The sequence below is a fragment of the Beta vulgaris genome, chromosome 5, assembly GCF_026745355.1.
Source record: "Beta vulgaris subsp. vulgaris cultivar EL10 chromosome 5, EL10.2, whole genome shotgun sequence".
NCBI lineage: Eukaryota > Viridiplantae > Streptophyta > Magnoliopsida > Caryophyllales > Amaranthaceae > Beta > Beta vulgaris.
This window is the reverse complement of record NC_079206.1, coordinates 62,211,759-62,237,010: the sequence shown is the minus strand read 5'-3', so window position 1 is coordinate 62,237,010 and position 25,252 is coordinate 62,211,759. Positions and strand designations below refer to the sequence as shown.

At 36.7% G+C, this 25,252-nt stretch overlaps 2 protein-coding genes across 7 annotated transcripts in view; both read left to right on the top strand.

The window, feature by feature from the left end:
* Positions 1 to 18,669, top strand: part of LOC104894304 (hypothetical protein) — a 45,221-nt gene extending 26,552 nt beyond the window's left edge. The window contains exons 1-6 of one of the 5 annotated variants that reach the window (XM_010680506.4): positions 11,826 to 12,404; positions 14,836 to 14,896; positions 15,924 to 16,334; positions 16,966 to 17,309; positions 17,737 to 17,953; positions 18,411 to 18,669. In XM_010680506.4, the coding sequence (XP_010678808.2) occupies positions 12,321 to 12,404; positions 14,836 to 14,896; positions 15,924 to 16,334; positions 16,966 to 17,309; positions 17,737 to 17,952 (1,116 nt within the window). In that variant the 5' untranslated portion in view covers positions 11,826 to 12,320 and the 3' untranslated portion in view covers position 17,953; positions 18,411 to 18,669. Of the gene's footprint in view, positions 1 to 11,820; positions 12,405 to 13,527; positions 14,454 to 14,835; positions 14,897 to 15,265; positions 15,376 to 15,923; positions 16,335 to 16,965; positions 17,310 to 17,736; positions 18,323 to 18,410 lie in introns of those variants that run through there. The other 4 variants (XM_010680507.4, XM_019249713.3, XM_048644087.2 and 1 more) reach the window with 4 other exon arrangements.
* Positions 18,505 to 25,134, top strand: LOC104894302 (LRR receptor-like serine/threonine-protein kinase GSO1). 2 transcript variants are annotated; one of them, XM_010680504.4, is made up of 2 exons: positions 18,505 to 18,627; positions 22,158 to 25,134. In XM_010680504.4, exons 1-2 carry the CDS (start codon positions 18,616 to 18,618, stop codon positions 24,957 to 24,959), a joined length of 2,814 nt encoding a protein of 937 aa, XP_010678806.2. In that variant the 5' UTR covers positions 18,505 to 18,615; the 3' UTR covers positions 24,960 to 25,134. The 2 variants fall into 2 exon arrangements, with proteins under 2 accessions (XP_010678806.2, XP_048500042.1); XM_048644085.2 differs by having other exon boundaries at positions 18,509 to 18,627; positions 19,925 to 25,134.
* The last annotated feature ends 118 nt before the right edge of the window (positions 25,135 to 25,252 follow it).

Here is a 25,252-nt window from a genome sequence, read left to right as displayed (position 1 = left end):
TAATTCACTTAAGTCTTGGGGGGCTAATAGGTACCCCTGGTATCTGTACCCCTGGTAGGTATGCAAAAACATGCCTATTTTGTTTTATTCTGTAAGACGAGTTAATTATTTATCACAATAATTAACAATTAATTTTACCTATCTATTCAATGATAAGTATGTCCAAGTATAAAACTTATGTGATTAATATATTTTCCATATTACTTCACTTAAGTCTTGGGGGGCTAATAGGTACACCTGGTATCCATACCCCTGGTTGGTATCCCTACACATGTTAATAGTATCAAACATTTAAATACCAGCAATTTAAACCTAAATTCTGGATTTACTTGTGCATACATTGCATTAAAAAGGGCATCCATAAATCCATAATTGCCATTGTCATAAGTTCTGAGGCATAAGCATAAGAAGACTAAAAATACTACTGCCCTTATGGGCTAACTATTACAGACTGGTGGCTGCCTGGTACAGGCTCAAAAGAGGGCCTTGTCAAGGACCAGTAGCCATTGTTTTTTCAAACATAAATATAAATATTGTTCAAATAGCACGAGAGGCAAAAGTATTTGAAAGGGGCTAAAACAAAGGTAAGGCTAGAACAAGCCAGACCATGGAGTACATCAGCAAACTAGGTCAGAAGAGCTCCCACATGAGGAAACTTCTGACATTCCAGGAAGCCACCAAAATTCCTATGCAGAGGCATTCAGTTGGGACCTCTCAGTTGCATCACTTTCATTTTGTGGGTCATCTGCATTCCCTTCTTCCTGGTATTGGCTGTCTTGATCATTTCCTGGCTGAGTCATCTCAGCAGGCCTGGTCTCCTCTACTGGAGCTTGTTCATCCACCATCCTTGTTCCTTATTCTGTTGTTTTCTCCGTGTCAGGCACATCCTGGTTGGTACTTTGAGCTGTTGGAAGGTTTATATTTGCTGGAACAGGAGAAGTCACATCAGTCATGGGTGTATCACCTTGGAGGTTGACTGGATCATTGGCATCACCTGTCACAAAGTCATTCCCCATGTTTATGGCCAAAACCAAGTCATCAAGGCCTGGTGTGTCACCAGGGAAAGTCAGTTCAATACCTCTGTCTTCCTGCATATTTTCTGTCTCCACAGTTTCTGCATGTTCAGTCACTTGATCATCTCTGTTGAGAGCAAAGAAATCAGCAAGACTTGGTGGTAACACTTCTCCTGGCTGGCTGATCTCTCCAATTCCAGCCTCCAATGCTTCATCCATCTTGGACCAATCAAAACCAGGGTCAATATGCCTTGCACATCTAAAGCAAACTAGCCAGGTGTAATAGAAGCTATTCTCTAAATCTTCTTGCATCCTCTGCTTCTCATCCTTCAGCACAGCCAGCTCTTCAGTCAGCTTCTTGACTTGCTCATTTGCCAGCACCATATTCCCTCTCTCCAAAATCAGACTGGTCTCCAAGGCCACCTTCTCCTTATTGAGATCATTGATTTTGCTGTCCCCGAATGTGAGGTTCTAAGTCAGCTCATTAGCCCTTCTTTCTGCTTGTTCCTTGCCCTCTTGGGCTTGATCCCTAGCAAGAAGAAGTGCTTGTCTCTCAGTTTTCAGGGTTGCATTCTTGTTCTTGACATCTTTCAGTTCATTTTGCACCCTGTCAACCTTCACATTGGCAGCTCTTTTCAACTGCTCATAGTCCTGCTCCAAGGTCAGATGTTTCCCTTCCAGCTGTCTAGTCTGATGTGCAAGCCCTGAGCAGGCATGAGTCATGACTTCAAAACTCAGAGAGGTGATCAAACCATGTTTGATAGCCTGCATAGCATGAATCCATAAGCATTAGGGTTCTTTCTCAAAATATTTCAGTAAAATAATACATGTTATTTGAAAAGAAAGTTGGGAAGACTTATTACCTGTGCCATGTGGTATTCAAAAAGGTGGTTAGAGATTTTGTCAGTCTCTAAAATTGGAGCATCATAAGGAGATATGGCATGGAATAGCAAGTTCCTAGCAACCAGGCTACCCTCATCAATTTTTGTCCCATCCAAACCCCTGTTGGGGTAGGTTCTAGCTTCTCCTAATGCAGACCTAACTGCAAGTGGGATTGGGGCACTTCCATATAATGGTCCTGATGAGGATGAGGCAGGTAGCTCTGACCACCTGGTTATTGTTGTTGCTGTTGCTGTTGCTGTTGTTGTTGTTGCTGTTGTCGTTGTTGTTGTTGTTGTTGTTGTTATTGGTACTGCTGTTGATGTTGTTGCTACTGAAGTCATAATAGGGGGAGTACTGGTTTGAGTGGTGCTGATCTCAGGTATGATTTGCTCAGGCAGGAACTCAGAAACACCTGCTCCTGTTAACAAAGCAGTAGATGCAGAAGAAACTGAACCTGTATCAGCATCAGTATACCAGTGGCTAAAACTACTAAGGTGACTAAATACAGGCAAAGTTTTCAAAGCCTCACCTGTGGTTGCCTATTCATCCTCTTGCAATTCCCTGGCAACTTCAAGGCCAGCCTCTTCCTGTGCTTTCCTCCTCTTGACATCATCCCCATCATCACTGTCTAAAGATACCACCTCACCAACCTTCCTTTTTCCTTTGTCCTGAGCATCTTGAGGATCTCTGCTTGAAGTCCCACTAGTGCTTGGCCCATGGCCAGCAGGTACAAGCATAGTTGCACCTCCTCTTTGCACAACTCTTCCACCTTGAACAGGTGAAACAGAGTCCCTCAAAGACACTAGTAGAATAAATGCTAATTGCTGCGGTGGTATTGCTGCGGATTTACCTATACGCAGCAATATAACACGCAAAAAGAAAAAAAAAATAGAGAATAACAATATTGCTGCGGTTCCCGCCCAAAACCGCAGCAATATGGTTTCAACAGAAATTTTCGAAAATTTTTGACTATTTTGACCAAATATATTGCTGCGGTTTCTCGCAAAAAACCGCAGCAATATATTAAAATATTATTAAAAAATAACTATTTGGTATATTGCTGCGGTTATTTATTAATACCGCAGCAACATTTAAAAAAAAATTGTATAAAACGCAAGCCCATTAGGGTTGTTTTGTTTCTTCACATCTCCCACTCACACGCCGTTTCACATTCTCCTCTAACCTCTCTCCTCTCACCTTCAGCAATCTCTCTTCTCACCTTACCTTCACCTTCAGTCCGACCTCTCTCCTCTCACCTTCAGTCCGGCCTCTCTCCTCTCACCTTCAGCCCTCTCTCTTCTCATCACCTTACCTTCACCTTCAGTCCGGCCTCTCTCCCACCGTCGTTCGCTGCTCTCTCCTCTCACCTTCATCTTCGACGAAGACAACCGTCGTTCGCCATCTCCACCACCGATCTGTTTCCTTTTTTCGTCGTCCGTTCAAATAGTTAAGGCTTCCATCGTTCCCGTCTTCGTCCGTTCGTTCACCGGTTTACAGATCTTCGTTCCTTCGTCGGTGATGTCGTTCGTTCACATATCTTCGTTCGCGCTCGTCGGCTCCCTTCGTTCGCGCTCGTCGGCTCCCTTCGTTCGAGGACAAATCCGGATTACCGGCTCCTGAATATTTTTTTGTTTGTTTTTTTTTTTTCGTTTGTTCAAATAAGTAAATGTGTATTTTAGAAATTTGTATTTTAGAAATTTTCTGTTTTTTTTAGCTCTGTTATTTGTATATTTTTTATATCTATTATTTGTATATTTGTTATTTTAGGATTTATTTTTTATATATTTTTTGTGTATAAAACAATGTTTACATTGTGCATAAAATGTATATTTTAGTTAGTTATTTATTAGATTTGTAAGGAATAATCTAAATGTTTGAAGTCAGTTTTTGTTTATGCATATGTTGTGTTGGTTTAGTTAAAATTGATATCTCAATTATTTGAGAAAGTTTTGTTTATCATTACTTTGAATTTGTTGTGTTTTATTTTTTCCAGACAAAATGCAAAAAAAAAAAAAAAAATTTTTTTGTCTGTAGCAGTACATATTGCTGCGGTTTCTATTGAAAACCGCAGCAATATACCTATTTTTTATTATTAATTATATCATATTGCTGCGGTTTCTGGCCCAAAACCGCAGCAATATTTCGTGTTAATTAGATGATCCATAATAATATTGCTGCGGTTTGGCCTAAAAACCGCAGCAATATTTGTAGATATTGCTGCGGTTTAAAACCGCAGCAATATTATTAATACCTATTGCTGCGCCCTTAATTGCTGCGCGCCCAATTCCGCAGCAATAGGGCACTTTTTAACCGCAGCAAGTAGCCTTTTTTCTACTAGTGAGATCTCAGGTTAGGAACTCTCAGTCTGCTCCTGGTAAATCTAGGGCCAGAACCTGAGGTGGCTCTGCCACCACTCCCAGTTGGAGTAGGAGCTCTTGATCTCCTCCCACCCTGTGGCGTAATAGGAGTCTCAGCTTCTCTACTCCCTTCTTCTGAAGCCAGATGTGTAGAATCAGCAATCTGCAAGTTCTCTTGACCAGCTCCTGAAGTACTGTCAGACATGATGCTTTGTTGAAAGGTTTCTGCGGTCCAGGGATCAGTGGGTTTAGTTCTTGCCAGTTGATCAAACACCTCCTCTTCAACAACCAGACTATCCAAAGTCACATTCTGGTCCTTCAACACTCTTGATTCTGAAGACAATATATTAATATTGCTAATAGGGGTCCATTTGATGTTCAGGACAGACTAATCAAGCTTTCCATGAGTTTCACCTACAAACACAACAAATGCAACATGGTTAGCTTTTTCAGTTAACTATTAAATGCATTAAATTAAAGGTACACACAAGAGACTAAATGGTTAGCTCTACAAATAAACAAGGAACTTACTTTGGGAGATCCTCCTTCTCAGACCACCTGCTGCTAAATACAACTCAACCTTCAGGAGGTCAAAATGGGGAAGCCAGTTTTTTGGTGTTGGACTTTTTCCCTTTGCCTTGGCACCATAAGCTTGAAACCACTGAAAAGTGGCAATTTCCTTGTCTGTGGTCAGTGCATTGGGGGATAAAACCTTCTTCTCCAAAGGCATGTTCCTGGTAAACTCAGTCCTAGCCTGGTATAGGTGGGGGTGCTTCTCATGCAAAGGAACTCTGAGCCACAGCCATTGTTGTGTCCATTTCTTCATACTCCCCAATACTGGATAAGAGGTAGCATAGGTATCATTACCTCCCTTACCAACCTCTAGGGAATACCAGCCAGTCTTCACTGAAGTCCCTCTATAAGGTTTCAGCCAGTAAAGTGTCCTAAATACTTTGGTAGACATCTCCAACTCTAAAAAGGTACAAACCCATATGAAGCTGACAATCCTCTGTACATCACTGGGTGCCAATTGGGATAAGCTAATCCCCCACATATCTAACAACTCAACAATGAAAGGGTGCAAGGGAAATCTGATGCCAAGTTCAAGGTGTGAAATAAAAACAGGTATTCTAAACCTGGGTGGTGAGTAAGCTGTGTCAGTAGGGTTTGGGATTTCCCACCAGTATCCAAGCTGTCCCCAAATCCATACAAAACACCAGCTCTGATATCAAACCTTTTCTCATAAGCCTTCTGAAGAAAGCCCCCATCAGGGAGGTTTTCAAAAGGGCCCTCGTTCTCCTTTGTATCAGCCCACCTCACTGAACACCAGTGGTGGTTGTCAGGATCCAAAAACCTACAACTTCTAAAATTCCCTCTCATCTCTAGGAGCCTTTGCTCTGGCCCTGGTCCACCTATCTAAGGAAGGACCAGCCTGTTCATCCTCCTGTATGATCAAGGCCATACATCTATCCATTTCCTCTTTTAGACCACTGATATGGCCCACTGAATTTCTTCTTCCTGCAACCTAAGGGCTGTACTTGCATCCCTGGCAGTACCAGCCTCCCTAGAAGTAGAAGGAAAACTGCCACTACTAGGCACATTGGGGATAGATGCAGGGGCACTAGGTCTCGAAGTCACACTCCTAGAGGAGACATCCCTAATTATTGTAGTTCTCCTAATTAAAGGTTGTGAATCCTCACTCGTTTCCTCCTCAGAAATAATTGGGGAATTTTCGGATTTATTTTGGGAATCACTATAACCCTCTGACATTCTACACAAACCAAACACATGCAACAAAAAGAGAAGAAACAAAGAAAAATCACCAAACTATTCAACCAAATTCACAAAAACAACCATGAATGGTAGACATGCAAAGTTAAATTCAACCAAGAAGGAGGAAGTTACCTGTCAAATTGATCAAATTGATCAAACTGCTACAGTCTATGGCAAGCACACTTCCTCTGAATCTTCTGTCAGAAACGAAGCACCAACTACCAGGTTACTTGTGATGATTGAAGCTTCAAATTCTTCGAATTTCACTCGGGAATTTGGAGGTTTTTTGGTGAAAATTCTGTTTTGCCTCTAAGGGTTTTTCTCTCTCTGAAAAGCTTTGTGCTTTGATGGTTTTAAATTTGTAAAGGTAGAAGTGAGAAGTGACCCGCCTTTATTACGGAGCCAAATATCATTAAATTGCCAACTGCAGTAATAACTGCTGGTTAGTGGGGTAGTAATTACCCCCTGCCAGTAATAACTGCAAAGAGGATTACTACCCACTAATCAAGGTAAACTTGGTTTCCAGGGTAAACACATGGCCTTGGAAATACCTGAAGGGACCAGGGGCAGACCCTGGTACCCTGGTAAAATCCCTTGAATATTACCAGGTCTGGGGGGTTAGTTATTGGTGTGTATTAGCCTAGTAGGCCAAATATCTACCAAGCCCATGGGAATAGCAAAGTGGAATACAAGTGTCGCAGCAGCTACCAGGCCCCTGGTAGAGTCTAACCTGCCAGCACATGGTCAAAAGGTGCTTCATGAGCTTGACACCTACCAAGTGCCTATGCTCGACACATAACCATTGAAGGTGTAACTGCCACATATCACCCTTGGTGATATATAAGGCAACCAAAAGCCATCTAGGCCCGGTAAGTTGACATAAACACTTCATATCTATTTCTCTCTCTAGATCTTTGATCATACCCTGGTAAAAACTCTAATACCTCCATCGAAGGGGCTGTTCCAGGGTTACCCCCAGGGTAGTCTTGACTAGGTTTTGCAGGTAACCGGATTAGGCAAGAGGCTCAACACCAACAGCACAGGCCCATTGGCAGTTGTCACGTCAGCAGTACCATTTATTGTACAAACAGGCATCATTCAAATACAAGTAGTAAGTTTGATCTAAGAGTTGAACATTATTGAAAGAGTTTTTTTCAAATACTCGATAGTAAGGTGTGTGAGAAGTACAAGGAATTAAGTGGAAGTGTTGTGGTCAGATCACAAGACCAAAGAAGCTACTTGGGAAGCAGAGGACGATATGCGAAAACGTTACCCTGAGCTTTTTGTCTAAGGTTAGTTGAGGAGTTACGGGGGCGTAACTCTTTTTAAGGGGGGTAGAATATGCGATAGAGTTTCGCGCGTTCGTCTTTTTGGTCAATTTTTGAAAATTTTGAGTCAATTATGTGCTTTGTGTCCTTGTTGTGTTTCTAGGATGTGCATGAATCTGAAGGTTTATGAAAAAATTGTTTTATAAAATGACAAAATTGTTTTATAAAATGGCTAAGTTTCGGGTCGAAACTTCTTTTAAGGGGGGTAGACTGTAATATCCCGTATTTTTGACATGTATTTTTAAAGTATTTTCTAATTATTTTTAATGAAAAAAGGGTATTTTGGTAATTTTACTCAAAGTTTGAAAGATTAGAGCCAAAAATATTTGAATTTTGGTGGCAAAAGCTATTTTCAAAATAAAAAGTGTGTTTTATAAAAATAATTTCTTAAACTGGAAGTCGTAATTTATTAATTGGAAAAGAAAAAAAATAAAAAGAAGAAAAAAAAATTTGATTAGGGCCATGTGACCCTTCAACATGCCCAAAGTGGTCTTGGATCACGGTCTAACCATATTTTCATGATCCATCTTCTAACCTTCCTAAATTTTATAAACTTGCTTTGCAAGAAAACAATTATTCACCTTTCCTTAATATTTCATGACATCTTCTTAGATTTTATTTTCCATTCCTTCCACAATATTCTTATGTCCTAAAATCCAACCCAACCACACTCTATAAATACCCCTTCAATTCATTTGATGAGCTTCACAATTTTTCATTCTTTTTCCTCTCTTTTCTTTTCTCTCTTTTTCTCTCTCTTGCTCGGCCCTCTTGGTCGGCCTCCCTCGCCGACCACCTCTGACGAGTGGCGCCACCACTCACTCGCCGGCGCAGCCACCGAGTGCGCTTCACCACCACTCGGCCTTCATTTCCTTCCTCCTTGTTCGGTTTTTTCTCTCTCTTTTCTCTTGTTTTTAATTAATTTCATACACTTATAAATTATTAATCACATATTTTATACTTGTAATAAATCTGAAAAATTATGTTTTAATAATGTTTTGAGTTCAAATAATTAATCACATGAGTTTTAACATTGTTTTAATGAATCCTTTTGAGTTTTGAATATTTTATCGCAAGAGTTTCATAAAGGAAAAATTCACAAAAATAATCCGACCTTTCAGTGGTCCGCCAAAAATAAACCGACCTTTCGATTATTCCAAAATAATCCGACCTTTATGGGGTGTCTTCCAAAAATGAACCGCATGACCTGCTACCTGTTCTTCAGGTTAAAATCAGATTTAATTATTTATTTTTCCTTTTTTTTGTTAAAAATCATTTATTTAAAAAAGATTATTAAAAAAAACTTTTATCCCTTTCCTACCTCACCACCTGGCACCGTACCTAATAAGGCTCTGTTTTTTTTTTTTTTGAACTGAAATAACTTGAACTGACTTGAACTAAAAAAATTTAAACTGAACTAAATTTTTTGAACTGAACTGAATTTTCATTAATTCAGCTCCAAAAAACAGAGCCTAAACCTGTACGTATCCAATTATCCCTAGTTACATGGAGCAAATGTATGGGGTGTCAAATAGATTTATCCTAATGAAATTCTTAATAAAAATCAAGGAAAGCCTTCCAAAGTTCGCAAACTTTGTGTATATTTTTGGTGTAATATTGATTTTAGTTTTTTCCAATAGAATTCTCAATATGGTAAAAATTATCTTCAACCCTCCTTTTGAATTTTCTCCAATATTTTCCTGTTTTTCCTTAAAATCATTAATGTTGTCATTCACACATAAGAAATAGTAGTGCCAAAATAAAACACAAGAAGGAAATAGAAATTGAATTTCATTCTTATACTAGAGTGTAAATTCAATTTATTTTGGAAGTGTTGTATGAAAAATATTACTCTCTTAGTCCATTTGTCTCATCATAGATACTTTTTTTTTTCTTTCTCATTTTCCTGTACATATCTTTCAATACACATCTTTGAAGTTAAATATCTTTTATTATATATTAGTGGAAATTATAACGATTGAATATTAATAATGTACTAATTGAGACGAATCAAACAAGACCATACACTATTACTAATTTATTAGAAAATATCTTACCATATAAAAATATGATATCATATAACTTTGTCAAATTTATTCCAATATACGTTTATAAATCATCATTTATAATTAAATTAATATATAATTATGGATATTAATTGTTAAAGGTATGTATAAATTATCATGAAAAAAAACTATTATAGGACGAATAAACTATAAAAGTATATTATTAGACCCTTACGGATCATTAGACGTAATCGAAATCAGATTAAATCCATCCTGGATGCTTAGGGACAATCTATTTCCGATCCGGATGTGATATCTCATTCCTCACTCAAGATTTTCAGGATAGATTTACTAAAGACTCTCGGTGTGATTTCGATAATTCTGTTGATTTTGACCTTATAACTACCATCATAACAGATGATGATAATCGCAACCTTATAGATGTAGTTTCAGATGACGAAATTAAAGATGCAGCTTTTGATCTGGCCCCCGACAAAACCCCATGTCCTGATGGCTTCCCCCTTTTTTTCTTCCAAAAGTATTGGACCTTAGTTGGATAATCAGTTATCCGAGCTATTAGAGCTTTCTTTCATTCTGGTAAAATCTTGACTGAGATTAACCATACTTTTCTAGCTCTTATCCCCAAAATTGAAAATCCGGAGAAAACATCGCATTTTCGACCAATCAGTCTATGCTCCACTATTTACAAAATAATTGCAAAAATTTTAGCTAACCGTCTAAAAGTTGTTCTTGGACGAATTATTCATCCCTTGCAGGATGCTTTTGTTTCAGAGCGACTTATCCAAGATAATATCTTAATAGCTCATGAAGTCTTCCATTCTTTTAGAAAGAAATCTGGTAAGGAAGGCTGGATTGCTATTAAACTTGATGTGGAGAAAGCGTACGACCGATTGGAGTGGGAATTCATTTATGCTATGGTAGGGCATCTGGGGTTTAGCCAGACTTGGATCAGTTGGATTCGGGTTTGTCTTTCCTCGGTCTCTTTCTCGGTATTAGCTAATGGCATTCCCGGCGAGAGATTTTTCCCTTCTCGAGGGATTCGTCAAGAAGACCCTCTTTCTCCTTATCTTTTTATCTTATGTGCTGAATTATTAGCTCGTCAACTTCATCATAATAGTGTAGCTAATTAATGGTAAACTTGTGGGAGTTTCCATTGGAAAGTCAGGGGTGAAAGTTCTATTCCTAACTTTTGCTGATGATACTATGATTTTTGCTAAGGCAAATGTGGATAGTTGTAAGGCTATTCGATCGATCTTAGATAAATATTGTCTAATGTATGGTTAATTAGTTAATTATAATAAATCGACGTTTAAATGTATGGATAATGTCTCTGCAGATAAGAGAAAGGTGTTTCAGGAAATCCTTGGTATGTGGACTCCTCTTCTTTGGAGAGTTATTTGGTTTGGGCTGCACTATTATTGATCGTCGTGTCACTAAGGAGACGTATATGCCTATAGTTAACAAAGTTCAGGCCCAACAACCGAAATGGAAAGCTACTTCTCTTTCATAGGCAGGCAGGTAGAGCCGTCTTGCTGCGAGCCAATCTGGCTTCTAAAGCCAATTATCAAATGCAGAGTTTCCTTCTCCCCCAATATATTGTTTCCAAGCTTGATAGTAATTATGGAAATTTCTTCTGGAATAGGGATCCGAACTATAAGGCTCCCAATTTGATAGGCAGGGATATAATTTGTTCTCCGACACCGTATGGCAGACTGGGATTTAGGAAAGCCTATGTTAATAATGTTGCTAACCAAATGAAACTTTTATGGAAACTCGTTAGAAATGATTCAATCTTTGGGTGATGCTATCGAGAAAAAAGTATTGTAATAGAGATTTCTTGACTTATAAAGTGTCTCAAAACTCTTCTTGGCAATGGAAAAAACTTATGTCTCTGCGACCAATATTTAAAACTAGTCTTCAATGGCAAGTTGGTAATGGGAACATAATTAATTCCTGGCATGATAATTGGGTCTTTCCTACTGAAAATTTAATTCAATTTTGGTCAATTAATCTCTTGCAATTTACATTTATCTAGGTATGGAAGTAGTACAAAATTTTTTTTTATTGAAAATATGTAGGAAAGAGATTAAAAGACTATGTTGCATGGATGAGGGTTGCGTTTAATAACCCTTTATTTTTCAATGAAGTCTCTTATAAGATCTTCTTAATGTGATTTATGGTAAGACGTGAATAACTTGTTGTCATAAAGGAGACATTTATGGTAAAGGTGACACTCTCAGAAATAGATAACCCGTGATCTATTATCTAAAAGTGACCCCTTTAATTCTTTAAATGACGCTTTTGACTTGCAAAGTAACGCTAAAATGAGTTGGATTTGCACCTTTTTTTATTTAGACGATATTATACAAGAGTTACTATTTTTTTTTTAAAAAAGATTAGCATACTTACTATAGAATTGCCATAATAATACAATTATTATGCATTCCTAGTAAGATCAGATTCATTGGAGCTCCTCTCAACAAAAAAAAAAACACAGACTCATTGGAGCTAAAAAATTCTCCCACTTCTACTAATCTTTTACTTTACCAATCAATGATATCTTGGCCTAGTGGTTAAGATTAAAGTATTGTGAATGAGGTCACAAATTCGAATTTTCCTTCTCTTTTTTATACTACCTTCGTGACTCATATGGATATAGGTAAAAAAAAACTAGCATTTCACTAAACGAAGAAGAGGCAAGCATTAGCCAAAAAGTCAATTCCCCGTCGTTTGCACACCTTATTCCTTCACAAACACAACTACACAAGTCATAAACATTAGAATAATATACCTTTAAACCTCTCCGATTTTCTTATAATTTCCATCATTTCATTTTCTTCTCTCGCTGATAAATTCCCAAATGCATGTCTCTTAAAAAATAAAAACTTGTCTTAAAATCCAAATGGGTGTTTTGATTCTTCAATACCAATTGATTTGAGCATGGCAGTGAAAGTTAGTGGCTCTTTTTCTTGCTTTGCGTCCTCTCTCTCTCCTCCTCTCAATTGCAGCAGACAAAGCTACCTGGTGATTTTTTCTGATACTTATTTTTAATTTCCACTATTACAATTCTTTAAGATTATTTGCCATTTTAATGCATTTGCAAGCTTCAATTTTTATCTGGGTCTTTGAGATATTGTTGGAAAATGTTCTATTTTGGGTATGTGGTAGCTAATTTTAACTGTAATTTGTTAAAATTGTAGTTGGTTTTGTGTGAATATGCAATTTTTTGTTGTTGTTTATACTTCTACTTTGTTATTTTTGTTGTTGCTTTAATCTTTCTATCTCTTCTGAATGACAAATGTGTTTTTAGTATTATTGTTGTCTAAATCACAAACAGTAGTCTGCTGAAAAACTGGTTGACAGTAATTGGATGGGAAGGCATATATATTTGTAATTGAAGGATTCAATTTTTATTGGTGAACAAAGTGTTACCTAATTTGCAGTACAAGAACGGGTACAGAAATGCAATTTGCCACCAAATTTTGTTTAATTAGCCCCAAAGCTATGACTTGTATGTACCAATCCACCTTCTTGCCTTCTTGGGATCGCAGTTCGCGGGGGTTTAGCGAATTAGGGAACGAATTCACTCTTGATATTGACCCTGAGTAAGTAAATTTATTTTAGCTGGGTGGCAATTCAGATTAGATGGATTATAAGTGGTACTACTCCTTAGAAGCTGAAGAAAATGTAATTTTTGGTAGGATCTGGTAGAACTACTAGTCATACTATACTTGTTATGGTGATATCTACTTAATGGGCGGACATGATTATTATGATCTCTAGTTCTAGGTAGAGACTGGTTGTGACAATGTTTTTAGTATTCCCAGTTTTATTTGGCAGGATAAGTTTTTATTGTAAGTCGATGACCTTGGGCAGCAGGGCAGCTATATGAGAGGAAAAATGTGAACAATCTTCTATAGGTTATGAACCTTATAGTGTTTGTCTTTCTAGTCTAAATTATTTTCTGCTCGTGTTACCTATTTCTTGGGATATATGGTCTAGAATCTTACATTATCCGGAGAAATCTGGTTTTGCTACTCAAAAGTTAGAAGCATCAAAAAGGCATAATTTTATGTGGCTGAAAGAGGAGGAATATGGGGTTATAATAATTACATGATTTTTGCCAATTGTATGGGGAATTTTGTTGAAGCTTATTCCTAGAATCTTCAAGATCACACTTCTGCAGAGTAGACTGGTCATCTAGAGATTGCTTTTGATTGTGCTGGGGTTTCTATGTGATGTAGTGTTAAATACTTCCATGGATCTAGACTTATATTTTATGTTTTAGTTTGAAAATGTCTTGTCCTCCTCGTCTATATTCTCCTCTTATCAACAATACCCCCCAACCCCTTATTCTCTTTTCTTATAATTGTGTTTTTATGGTGACAATGCTCCTTGATTTTTGCTTTGTCTACTTATTTTGCTGTAAAAATATGAGATCTCTGTTGATGCTGCATTTGTGAATTAAGTCGGTGTTTATATAGTCTTTATGCTCCATTTTTCTGTCATCATCTTATCTTGTCAAGGACCTCTTCTTTTTCATATGAGTTCTTTGGTTAATGGATTGCTATTTGCTTAAGGTGAACTTTGTAATTTCTTTGGTCACTTCTGCATGATGCCTTTGATTCAAGGTTCGTTGATTATAGGCTAAGCATATCTAATCCTTTCATTGGTTTATGTCCTGGACAAGCCAAATGTATTAGCTCACCATAGATATCTCAATGAGAGAGATTCGTGCTATCAGTATTAGCTTTGTGTTTATCAAAGTGAGCATAGTAACTACTGCCTTGAAGTTTTTTGCATGATGTAAATCAAGTTTTCAACCTCTAAAATTCACGGTTATAAACCATAACCAGATTTTTGAAACAAGTATTAATGTCCGATGAACTGGAGGAAGGTCAACTAACATACAAGAAAAGTTGAACACTCCAACATTTCCTATTTTTCTCTGTTTTAACTTTGGACATTTTAGTTTCTGCTATAATCATTAACGAGCATCAAGCAAATTGTCTAGCAGATGTAGTCAATCACTTGTGCAAGTTATCAGTATTTCTGCTTGGCTGTCCTTTTGCAGTAAGTCTAGAATTGTTGCTTGGCATTCCTTCCACCTCTCTGTATGGTATTTCTTAGAAATTAAAATTATGCACAAAAATTGAGGTAAAAGAACACTGAGTGACATACCCCTAGTTATGAATATAAATGTTGTGGGAAAAATATGACTAATGCTTTTAGTAATAGTAAAGATAAGATGGGAAACATTGTCAAAAATTTACATGGTTAGTTGCATAATCATGACTTATTTTGACCTCCCCCTTCCCTGAGAACGGAGGGAGTACATACCTTGTGCCCCTTTCAGAAAAGTACTCATAACTAATTAGTATTTTGAGGTGCCATTTCATAATCCTACCTCATTTTATAGAAATCTGAAATGAGCTTTCTGATCTTTGATGTTCAGATAAACTTAAGATGGCGATCCTTCGAAACTAAGAACGAGAAGCACTTATCAATTACTAAAGGTGGGTCTAAAAATTCTGTTTATTTGTCATATTACATTTATGTTCTGTTGCCTACGATGAAAGCTTTGCAATTTTTGACCTGTTAGGTTGGTGACCCTTCTTTCAAAAAAATGGGGTATCCCTGTGGTTGTTGAATATCTCCAGGTTGCTCTATGGTTTTAGAAGTGTCTCAATGATATGCCTATTTATATTTCTTTAGTCAATACATCATGTTAATAAGATATTTCATGTGCTATTAACTCATTTCGGGGTTTGAATCTGATCTAGTTAATTATTTGCTCTTATAAAGAGGGGAAATTTATCTTAAATGCATGTATTTCTTCTTCTTTATAATAAGAAGTTTGAATTAATTATGTCGATTTGAGATAGGAACGCATAGTCATATCTCCAACAAAATTTGTGATGGAGAATGGAGAGACAATGTGAGGGGCATAGTTGAGACACTTTATAGCTAGAGAGGATTGCTGTTTTTGAATAAGGTGAGTGTACAATGTAAATTATTAATACATTCAGGAACACTTCGTAGAAATACCCTCTCCTTTTCATGTCCTGAGGTATTGCTGCCAAGTGTTTGTATGAATTCAATGCCAAAGTTTGACCTTTCCTTCCATTCCACTTGATGCAATAGTTTTTAGGTCTCCTGACCTTATGTTTGTGACTATTGAGTGTGGACTCACAGGAGTAATCATGACCTGTCAAGCCTGTCAATCACTCAAGAATGAACCTCACTCCACAATCCAAACCTAAACTGAATGATCATTCAATCTGAGAACCCAAAATGATTTGAAGGACGCAAACTTCATTCATGGAACTCTAGCATTCACATCTCTTAAGCAACCATTTATAGAGCAATTTTAGCTGTTTTGAGCACTTATATATCTTTTCTAATTATTCAAAGGTAACCATCCTCAATCCAGTGGGATGAACTGATAACTTCCATGTTGAGTATCATTACTTATATTTTTGCTTTTCAGCAATTACTGTTTCTATGTCTACTTAGTCATGTTCTCTCTGTTCTGTCAAGCAGTCCAGCCATGGAATTTCAGTTGTGGGATACTTAAATCAACAGAAAAGCTTCAGATGAGAAATTGCTTCCCAGTTACATCTGAAGATTTTTTTCCAGACGAAGTGATTGAGGTGACTGCTTCACAGACAGAAGAGTTGCCTTTGGACCTTGCCAGTCAATTGGATGACGTAGATATCTCCCCTACTGTTTCATATGAGCAATCTGAGGGCAGTGGTGGAAAACCTGGATTTATCTCATTTTATAGTCTTCAGCGTGCAAAAGAGAATGTAGGTCCTTCACCAATTGCAAGGAAGGATAATAACAGCCTTCTATGGTTTGCTGGCCCTGCAGTTCTTGTTGCCTCATTTATTCTTCCATCACTGTATTTGCGCAGGCTAATATCTTTGATATTTGAAGATTCCCTCTTGACAGGTGAGATGCTGATTCAAATCTTCTTGTATGCAAGTCCAATATTGATACATGAAGCCAGGAAGGTGACTTCTGTTTTACCGTACCGGGTTCCTCGATTATAACTTGTGTACGGAAACAAACTGTTAATTAGTCAATCTAGACATGTTATTATAATACAGAGACATAAAATCAGAGGGCGATAAGGAGCAATAACTACTCATTTCAGAAAATATGTTGAGATACGGCTATAATTAACAAAAATTCCAGAGATGACCTGTTCATGTTGACGATATGTGAAATATGATTATATTTTGAGTCATTAGGCTAGACCTTCCAGGTGACAAGAATTGAGATCCTTGTAATTTCATCCATAGCATCTAATCAAATTGAGTATGTAGGAATAACATTAGATACTTGAGTCGCTTCTTAGTTTAACTCGTTTTTTATTTTCAAAATCTTGGTCATTATTGTATCCAAGTTGATCACAAAAGCACATGAGTCAGCTGTTCCTTGTAGTGCTCACATATCATAAATCTAATGACAGCAGCTTATTAGTGCTCCATCAGGCTACCTGTGTTGCAAATTCCGTCATATAGTTTCTCTTTACGTTCATTTGGTACACTATTAAATTCTTCAAATCCCTTTTCTGCAGATTTTCTCATACTATTTTTCACGGAGGCTCTCTTCTACTGCGGGGTTGCAGCTTTTCTTCTTCTTGTTCACTTTCTCTGGAGCCCTGCTAAAAAAGTTTCTGCTGCGAGCAGTTATGGGAAGCTCACGACCCATGTGGGGCATCGTATTTCTTCGGTTGCCATTCTGATGCTTAGTCTTATTATTCCAATGGTGACTATGGGTTTTGTTTGGCCGTGGACTGGTCCCGCGGCATCAGCTGCTCTAGCTCCCTACTTGGTTGGTATTGTTGTTCAGTTTGCATTCGAGCAGTATGCAAAGTATACTAAATCACCTTCATGGCCTGTCATTCCAGTAATATTCCAGGTGAAATATTCTAAATGTTACTTTCAATTAATATAAACTGGTATTCTCCCCTTATCTTGCCATGTTATTGTTTTTAAGACAAATTGTCTTGATTTAGATTGTCTTATATATTCATGCTAAGATTCGCTGGAATTCCAGAAAGTGGTAGATTGCTTATGAGTTATGACTGAAGTCATCTAGTTCTGAAGCACAATAGACTAGTCTTTCGTTTTAAAAGTTAAAAAAATAAAATAAAGAGTGGCACTTTATGGCTTATGCGTCATGTCTAATTTGTAAGTTTTTTAGCCCAATTGTATAGGTTGAATATGTAGACCTCCATGAACCCTATTCTCCAGACCAATTAAATTTATAGAATTATTTCCAATTTTCTCCTTGACTTATAGTCTTATACTTTGGGATTGAAGTTCAGTGCTATGACGTGAAACAGGTCTATAGATTACATCAACTAAATCGAGCCGCTCAGCTAGTAACAGCTCTATCTTTCACAGTTAGAGGAGCTGAGAGGACCGCACACAATTTGGCCATCAATAATTCCTTGGGCACTCTGTTGAGCGTCCTCCAAATTCTTGGCCTAATCTGCATCTGGTCTCTCTCGAGCTTTCTCATGAGATTTTCTCCGTCTCCATCCATATTAGAGCAATGAGGTATTCATGAAATAAAGATTTGCTATCCATGATTTCCTTGCAGCCTGTCATTAGCTTCAAAACGGCCTAAAGATCGTTAGGGAGAAGGTGGTGCGAAAATTTGTTGTTAGATTACAGCATTATGTGCAGGTCACTTCAGAATTTTGAGCTTAGAAATTTCATTTGAAATAGGAAGTAAAATGGGTTGAACATATTCAGAAAAAGAATGAGTAAAAGGTGTGATGATATTATGTAATTTGGCTTGTAAATTTATCTTGGTAGGTCTAAATTATTGGATATTTCTATTTTTGACTGTATGAAACATACAATCTTGATTTTTTTACTGCTTAGCTTGCTGTAGGATTGAATCATGAAGTTTACTTTTGTTCATTTTTCTTATCATGCTTCCTCAGCCATTAATTCCCCACAAAAGCTTCATAAGGGGACAGAACTGTGATTGTTCTTATTACTCTTGCAGTGTGTTTGTGTATGGAACTTCAGATAGGCATGTGAAGATCTTTTTCTGGAGGTTCCACCTGCACTGAATATTTGCTTTTCTTTAAGGGAGCACCATGATATGATGATAACATGTATATGGGCACTAGTTATCCACTTATGATTATTATGAACATGAAGCCCTTCTTACCCACATTGTCTTTTCTGGCTGTGCTAATTCCAGTATCATGATGTTACAGGTATATTTTCCCTCATAAAAATGTTACATGTTATTAATACTACCTCTCCATTTCACTTTTGAATGTTTGAAACTTTATTATTGATCATAGGTTATAATTTGGGGTGTTCGCAGTTTTGGTTGGTGCGGTTTGTGATGGAACCCAACCTAAACCGCAAATATACGGTTTGACATTTTTCCAACACAAACCGCACCACAGTTTTGCCCAAACCAACTCAAATCGTTTTGTGCGGCTGGATTTATTTGAACTCTTTATATTTGAACTCGTTTTCCTCCACGGCATTAGTTTTGTAATCTAAGAGTAAAAAAAAAAATGTTAATAAATATAAAGAGTTCAAATAAATATGAAGTTGACTTCATAATTAAAAATAAATAATAATTTATTAAAAGTGTCCAAGTTCTTTACCCCAAACTTCTTTTTTCAGTTGTATACTTGTATGCCGGCTTGTCAAGTGTATTTAAAAAATAATTTTAAAAAAAACCATATAAAATTGTTGTTTACGGCGCGGTTTCGGTTTACAAAAATTAAAACCCAACCCAGACTGCAAACCGCGGTTTGCTTGAAATCATAACCCAAACTGCAATTTTAAAACCGCAAATCAATCCAAACCTCGAAAAAACAGTTTGGGTTGCCATTTGGTGTGGTCCAAATCGCACTCTGAACAACCCTAGTTATAATAGTATATGAAACAACACATAATAGTATACGGAAAGTTGTATCTTGTGGTTTTTATAGTTGATTATAAATTGTGATAATGATTATGAATCTACAAGTAATTTTGTGAAGTTCACTCTTAAAACTTTTTTTCACCAGTTACATAAACCTACTTGTAGTCTTATTAGCTATCGTATCATATAACAAGCATTAAAATCTAATCAAATTCTATAGACGTGATATCTAATCAAATCCTATAGACTTATAATATCATAATCTCGCAATTTGTGATACCAACTGGTAAGTTTTGTATGGTGGTATCAAATCTCGTTTATATCACTATCCTTTATAATAGCAAATGAAAACACGAGTTTATGAAAAAGTTCCTTATTCCCCTAACCGATGTTTAAACCTCACAACAAATGTAAAATACCTAAAACTGATTGTAATTAGCAAATTACTTGTAGATATGTCCCAAAAATCTGTTACCTCTTTATTGACTGCAGTATATGACGTATATTTCAATATAACTAAAGCTTGTTATATCAACATAACATTTTTTTAAAAAAAAACAATGTCTACTTGCATTATAAAAAGAAGCATGTTTGGTGCTAATTTGTTGATACTCTGTTGTTTTCTTCAGCTACAAGAATAACAATGAAGATATCGAGAGCAGTTAGTTATAACTTATACATTGGAATCTCATATAAATATGCAGTAGCTCCAACTCATTGACACAACTATGTCAAAGGTGTTTGGTAGAAACATTTTTGTGATGCAAAATTTGTTGCTGCTAAATTATTTTTGGAATTTTCTGATTTGGCAGAACTATGATCAAATAAAAGTTACATATTTAAAAGAAGTCAATATATATTTTACACCTAAATATTCGAAGTTTTTCAAATCAGCTAAATGTCAATGGAAAAAAAAATGTCCTCCCTACATCATGCATTAGCTTTTATGTGACTTATTATGTCAAATTCTATGGAATTTGACCAAATTATTTCACAAACATTTAAGATTTGCCTCATGGTTATACAAAATATAAACTTTAAGTCTTCTTTTATAGAATCCAACTAAAATATAAACATGTAAAAGTCAAACTATGTAAACTGATAACGAGTTAACAAAGGAGGAATACTTTTTTTGGAGGGTCTCCAGTCCCTTGGTAAGAAGAAGGACCCTACTAGACCAACACCTCGCTCGGGTCAGCCAGCCCAACTACAGGTCAACGCTTGAGAGTAGGGGATATAAGGAAATCCCTATTCCCAAAGCACAAGTAGGTAGTGGGTTTGAACTTATGACTTCCAAGTTACAAGGTGAGTCTCCATCAACTCCACTAAACAAGCTTGGTTACGGAGGGATATTTATCCTGTAACAAAACCTGCTTTTTCCCACTTAACCATGTTATACGATTATGCACTCTTCTTGTATTTTAAATCCTCTTTTCTGGGTTTCTAACCAAGAGTTTTAAATAGAGTTGAAATTAATGATCTTTGTCATGTTTTGCTTAAGATTATATGCAACCGGCATATAGTCTATGAGTTCTAACCTACTATAATTGTATGTGCTTGGTTGGACCAAACATAAATCTTCCTTAACTCCTTATAACAAAATTATCTTCACAGCTCACATGGTGTATGTATTTCTTAAGAAGTTCACGGTCTTAAACTTCATATTATGAGTGGTTATGATTAATTATTAGTTCCTTTGTGTTCTTTTCCCCTTTTCTTGTGAGATTAGGTGGGTATTAGTTGAGGTTGAAGAGAATATTATTTTGGTAAGATCTCTCAAACTCAACAGAAGTCAAACTCTGCATGGCTTAAATAATCATCCCACTCTCCCTTTTGTAGTATTATGCATCACAACATACTATTATACTAAAGCAAAAGACATTATAGCATACTTTCCTCCTTAAACTCCTTCCTAAACACATCAAGTATTAATAAATGACTGCGAGGAAGATATAGATCGGGATTTTAATGACGGATAAAACTTGGTTGATCCAATGAGTAATTCACTATTACTAATAGAATATAATGTAAGGTGGAATCCAACTCAACATCAACAATTATATTTTTTGATCGATTAGGAGTGGTAGTCCACCCAGTGGATAGATGTAGTTATATCCTTAATGAACATTAGTTAATTGTATCCAAAATTAGAATTTGACTAATTACTACTCTAATTACATGGAGAACTAAAATTTAGTAAGTCAAACTATCATGATATTATGAATTATCTAGTAAATATATAAAGAACTTTATAAATCAGCTTTGACAAAAAAAAAAAAGTTCTTAAAATGACCTCATTTCAATTGAAGTCAAATTATTTTTTAAGTTCAATCATTTAATGGAATCTTGTGCAAATTGGGATCAAAAATTTCAAGGACATCCCAATCCTATATATTTAGGTTATAGAGTGGGCCTTTTACCTAAGCTTATTTGTCTGTTTAATCAATCAGCATATTCCTCTTCTATAGCTCCATACTTCTTGCCATAATATTTTTAACTTTCAGAAACATGCATGTAGCAAAATTCCAATATGACAGAACAGAAAAACTGAACCTGCCCCATTTTCTTAAGCAACTAAAAAGCTTCTTTTAAAGTCTCCCTCATTTTCAGTGCAATCTTGTCAATGCATATATATACATCCTCTCAAAACCATCATCCTCATCCAACTTATCACCTGGAAACAATTTCTTTTCATTTTCACCCTTCTCTTTCACTGTTTGGATTCTGAAAATGCACAGTTTTCTGATTTGATAACTCTGAAAAAACATAGTATATCTCAAAATGGACATTTTTAAGATGTCTCATTTGATGCTTCTTTTCTATGTTATCTTCAATGTTTTTCTTTCTTACACTACTGCTCAGAATTCTGGTGATTCATATTGGCTATTAAGGATCAAATCCAGTTTTGTTGATCCTGATAAAACTCTCAGTAACTGGTCTTCAGCAACAAGTGTCTGCAGTTGGAATGGGCTTACATGTTCAGATGATCAAAGTCATGTGATAAGCATGAACCTTTCGAGTTCAGGGCTTTCGGGTGTTATATCACCTGATTTTTCACACCTCACTTCTCTTCAGACTCTTGATTTATCATCGAATGCACTCTCAGGCCGTATTCCTAGTGAGCTCGGCCATCTTGAGAAATTAAGAGAGCTCCTTCTATACTCTAATTCTCTTTCTGGTAACATCCCACATGAGCTTGGGCTTCTGTCTAAGCTGGAGGTTCTTAGGATTGGGGACAACCTGTTAAGTGGGGAAATCCCAAGAAGTCTTGGCAGCTTGACTGAACTGAAAGTTCTAGGCCTTGCTTATTGCCAGTTGAACGGAAGTGTCCCATCTGAGATAGGTAGATTGCGGAATTTGGTGTCTCTCGATTTGCAACACAATGCTCTTGTGGGCCAAATTCCGAAAGAGATTGGTGAATTTAAGAAGCTGCAGAATTTTGCAGCCTCCAACAATTTGCTCATAGGAGATATACCTTCATCGATAGGTAATCTTCATTCATTAGAAATTTTAAACTTGGCTAACAATAGTATCTCAGGTATGATTCCTACAAAACTAGCAAGTTTGCAAGAATTGAAGTACTTAAATCTGCTAGGAAACAGATTAAGTGGTGCAGTCCCTTCAGAACTTAACCTGTTAAATCAGCTAGAAAAGCTTGATTTATCAGGAAATAACCTCTCAGGATCTCTCAATCTCTCCATTTCAGAAATGAAGAATCTGGAGGTTCTTATTCTCTCGGATAACCACTTAACTGGTGGCATTCCTGAGAAGTTCTGCATGAATAATTCAAAGTTGCAGACCCTTTCTTTAGCAGGAAACAGTTTCTCAGGAAATTTTCCCATGGAGTTGTTCAACTGTTTCGCGCTTCAACACCTAGACCTTTCTGATAACAACTTCCAAGGGGAGTTACCATCTGAGATTGATAAACTTGCATTTTTAACTGATCTTTATCTCAACAACAACAGCTTCAGCGAGGAGCTACCTCCTGCGATTGGCAATTTGAGTAACTTGGAGTTTCTTTCATTGTATGGAAACAAACTCACAGGGAAAATTCCTGCAGAAATAGGGAAGCTAAACAAGCTAAGAGTGCTCTACCTGTATGATAACCATATTTCAGGTAACATACCAGATGAGTTGACAAACTGTACCGGCTTAACAGAGATTGATTTCTTCGGAAACCAATTTTCTGGGTCGATTCCTAATGCAATTGGGAAGCTAAAAAACTTGGTTTTGCTTCATTTGAGGCAAAACGAGTTGTCCGGGCAAATTCCTCCTAGCTTAGGTGACTGCACAAAGCTCCAGATGTTGGCCTTAGCCGATAACAAACTATCAGGGTCGATTCCAACAACATTCAGTTCTTTGTCAGAGTTAAGTCTCATCACCCTTTATAATAATTCTCTTGAAGGCCCTTTACCTGAATCTCTATTCCTCTTGAAGAATTTAAGTATTATTAATCTATCTCATAATAAGTTGAATGGAAGTGTTTTTCCATTAACAGGTTCAACCTCTCTTACAGTGTTAGATTTGACTAACAATCATTTCTCTGGTTCAATCCCTTCTAGACTAGCCTTGTCTAGGAATCTTGTCCGTGTTCGTCTAGCAAGTAATTTTCTATCTGGATACATACCTCTCGAGTTTTCCCTTCTCGAACAGCTAGTTTTTCTTGATCTATCTTCTAACAATTTATCAGGAGAGCTAGCTGTTAGTCTTACAAATTCCACAAAACTCGAACATCTTATGCTGAACAATAACCATCTTTCTGGAAATATTCCTACCTGGTTAAGGAACCTAAAAGGGTTAGGAGAACTTGATTTATCTTCAAATAACTTCAATGGAACAGTACCAAAAGAACTTGGAAACTGCTCTAATTTACTCAAACTTTCTCTTCATAACAACAAATTATCTGGCCAAATACCTTCAGAATTAGGAAATCTGTTTTCTCTGAATGTCCTCAATCTTCAAAGCAACAACTTATCTGGCACAATCCCTTCAGAAATCCAGAATCTCCAGAAGCTATTTGAGCTTAGACTCTCTGACAACTTCTTGACAGGTAAAATACCAGTTGAGTTAGAAAAACTTACTGAACTTCAAGTGATCTTAGACTTAAGTCATAACCAGTTGTCAGGGGAGATTCCTCACTCACTTGGAAACCTCATGAAACTCGAGCGATTGAATCTCTCGAATAACCATCTTCAAGGCCGAATACCTTCCTCACTAGGCAAGCTCTCGAGCCTTCATAGTCTCGATCTTTCTCATAACCGTCTCCAAGGGAAAGTTCCATCTACATTCTCAACATTCCCTCTGAGTGCCTTTGTGGGCAACAGAAGGCTATGTGGGGCTCCATTAGAGTCTTGCTCTAGTTCTTCGAGGAAATGGTTGCCAAAGAGTGAAGTTGGTGTGATCATATTTGCTATTGTTTTCACAGCAGCAGTTGCATGCTTGGTAATGATCTATATCATGTTGAGAATATGGACTACTTGGAGAAAAGTTGCTGTATCTAATAATGAAGGGTTTGGGAATGAAAATAAAGGCCAAGATCAAGAGAAATGGGTGTGTTATGGAGGTGAAAAAAGGAAAGGTGGGTATTGCAAAATGAACTCCAAGAACATGGCTCCTTCACCAGATAAACAAATATTTACTTCAGAATGTGTGCTCAAAAAATGAGCATTACTCATTAGCTTGTTAATTTTTATTTTTTTTCACATGTATAAATTCCTCTTCTCTTATAATTCTTGTCAGTTCAGTGAGGAAAATTTAGTTACTGGATTTAGAGTCTCGTGTTCTAGAGATGTGTAAAAATTCATTTTCAGTTTGGTGATAATTGATGTTTTTTTCTTTATGTGATTGTGTATAGCTTTGATTAATTATCAAAGGATTTGTAAAAATGAACTAATATAGTGCATTGCAATGTGTAGGAGAGCTATTTTTGCTGATCTTTCAACGTGTGGTAATGTGGT

Bases quoted from the DNA above. Each gene is read 5' to 3' on its own strand.
- LOC104894302 (XM_048644085.2), top strand. From the start codon at position 22,077: ATGGACATTTTTAAGATGTCTCATTTGATGCTTCTTTTCTATGTTATC.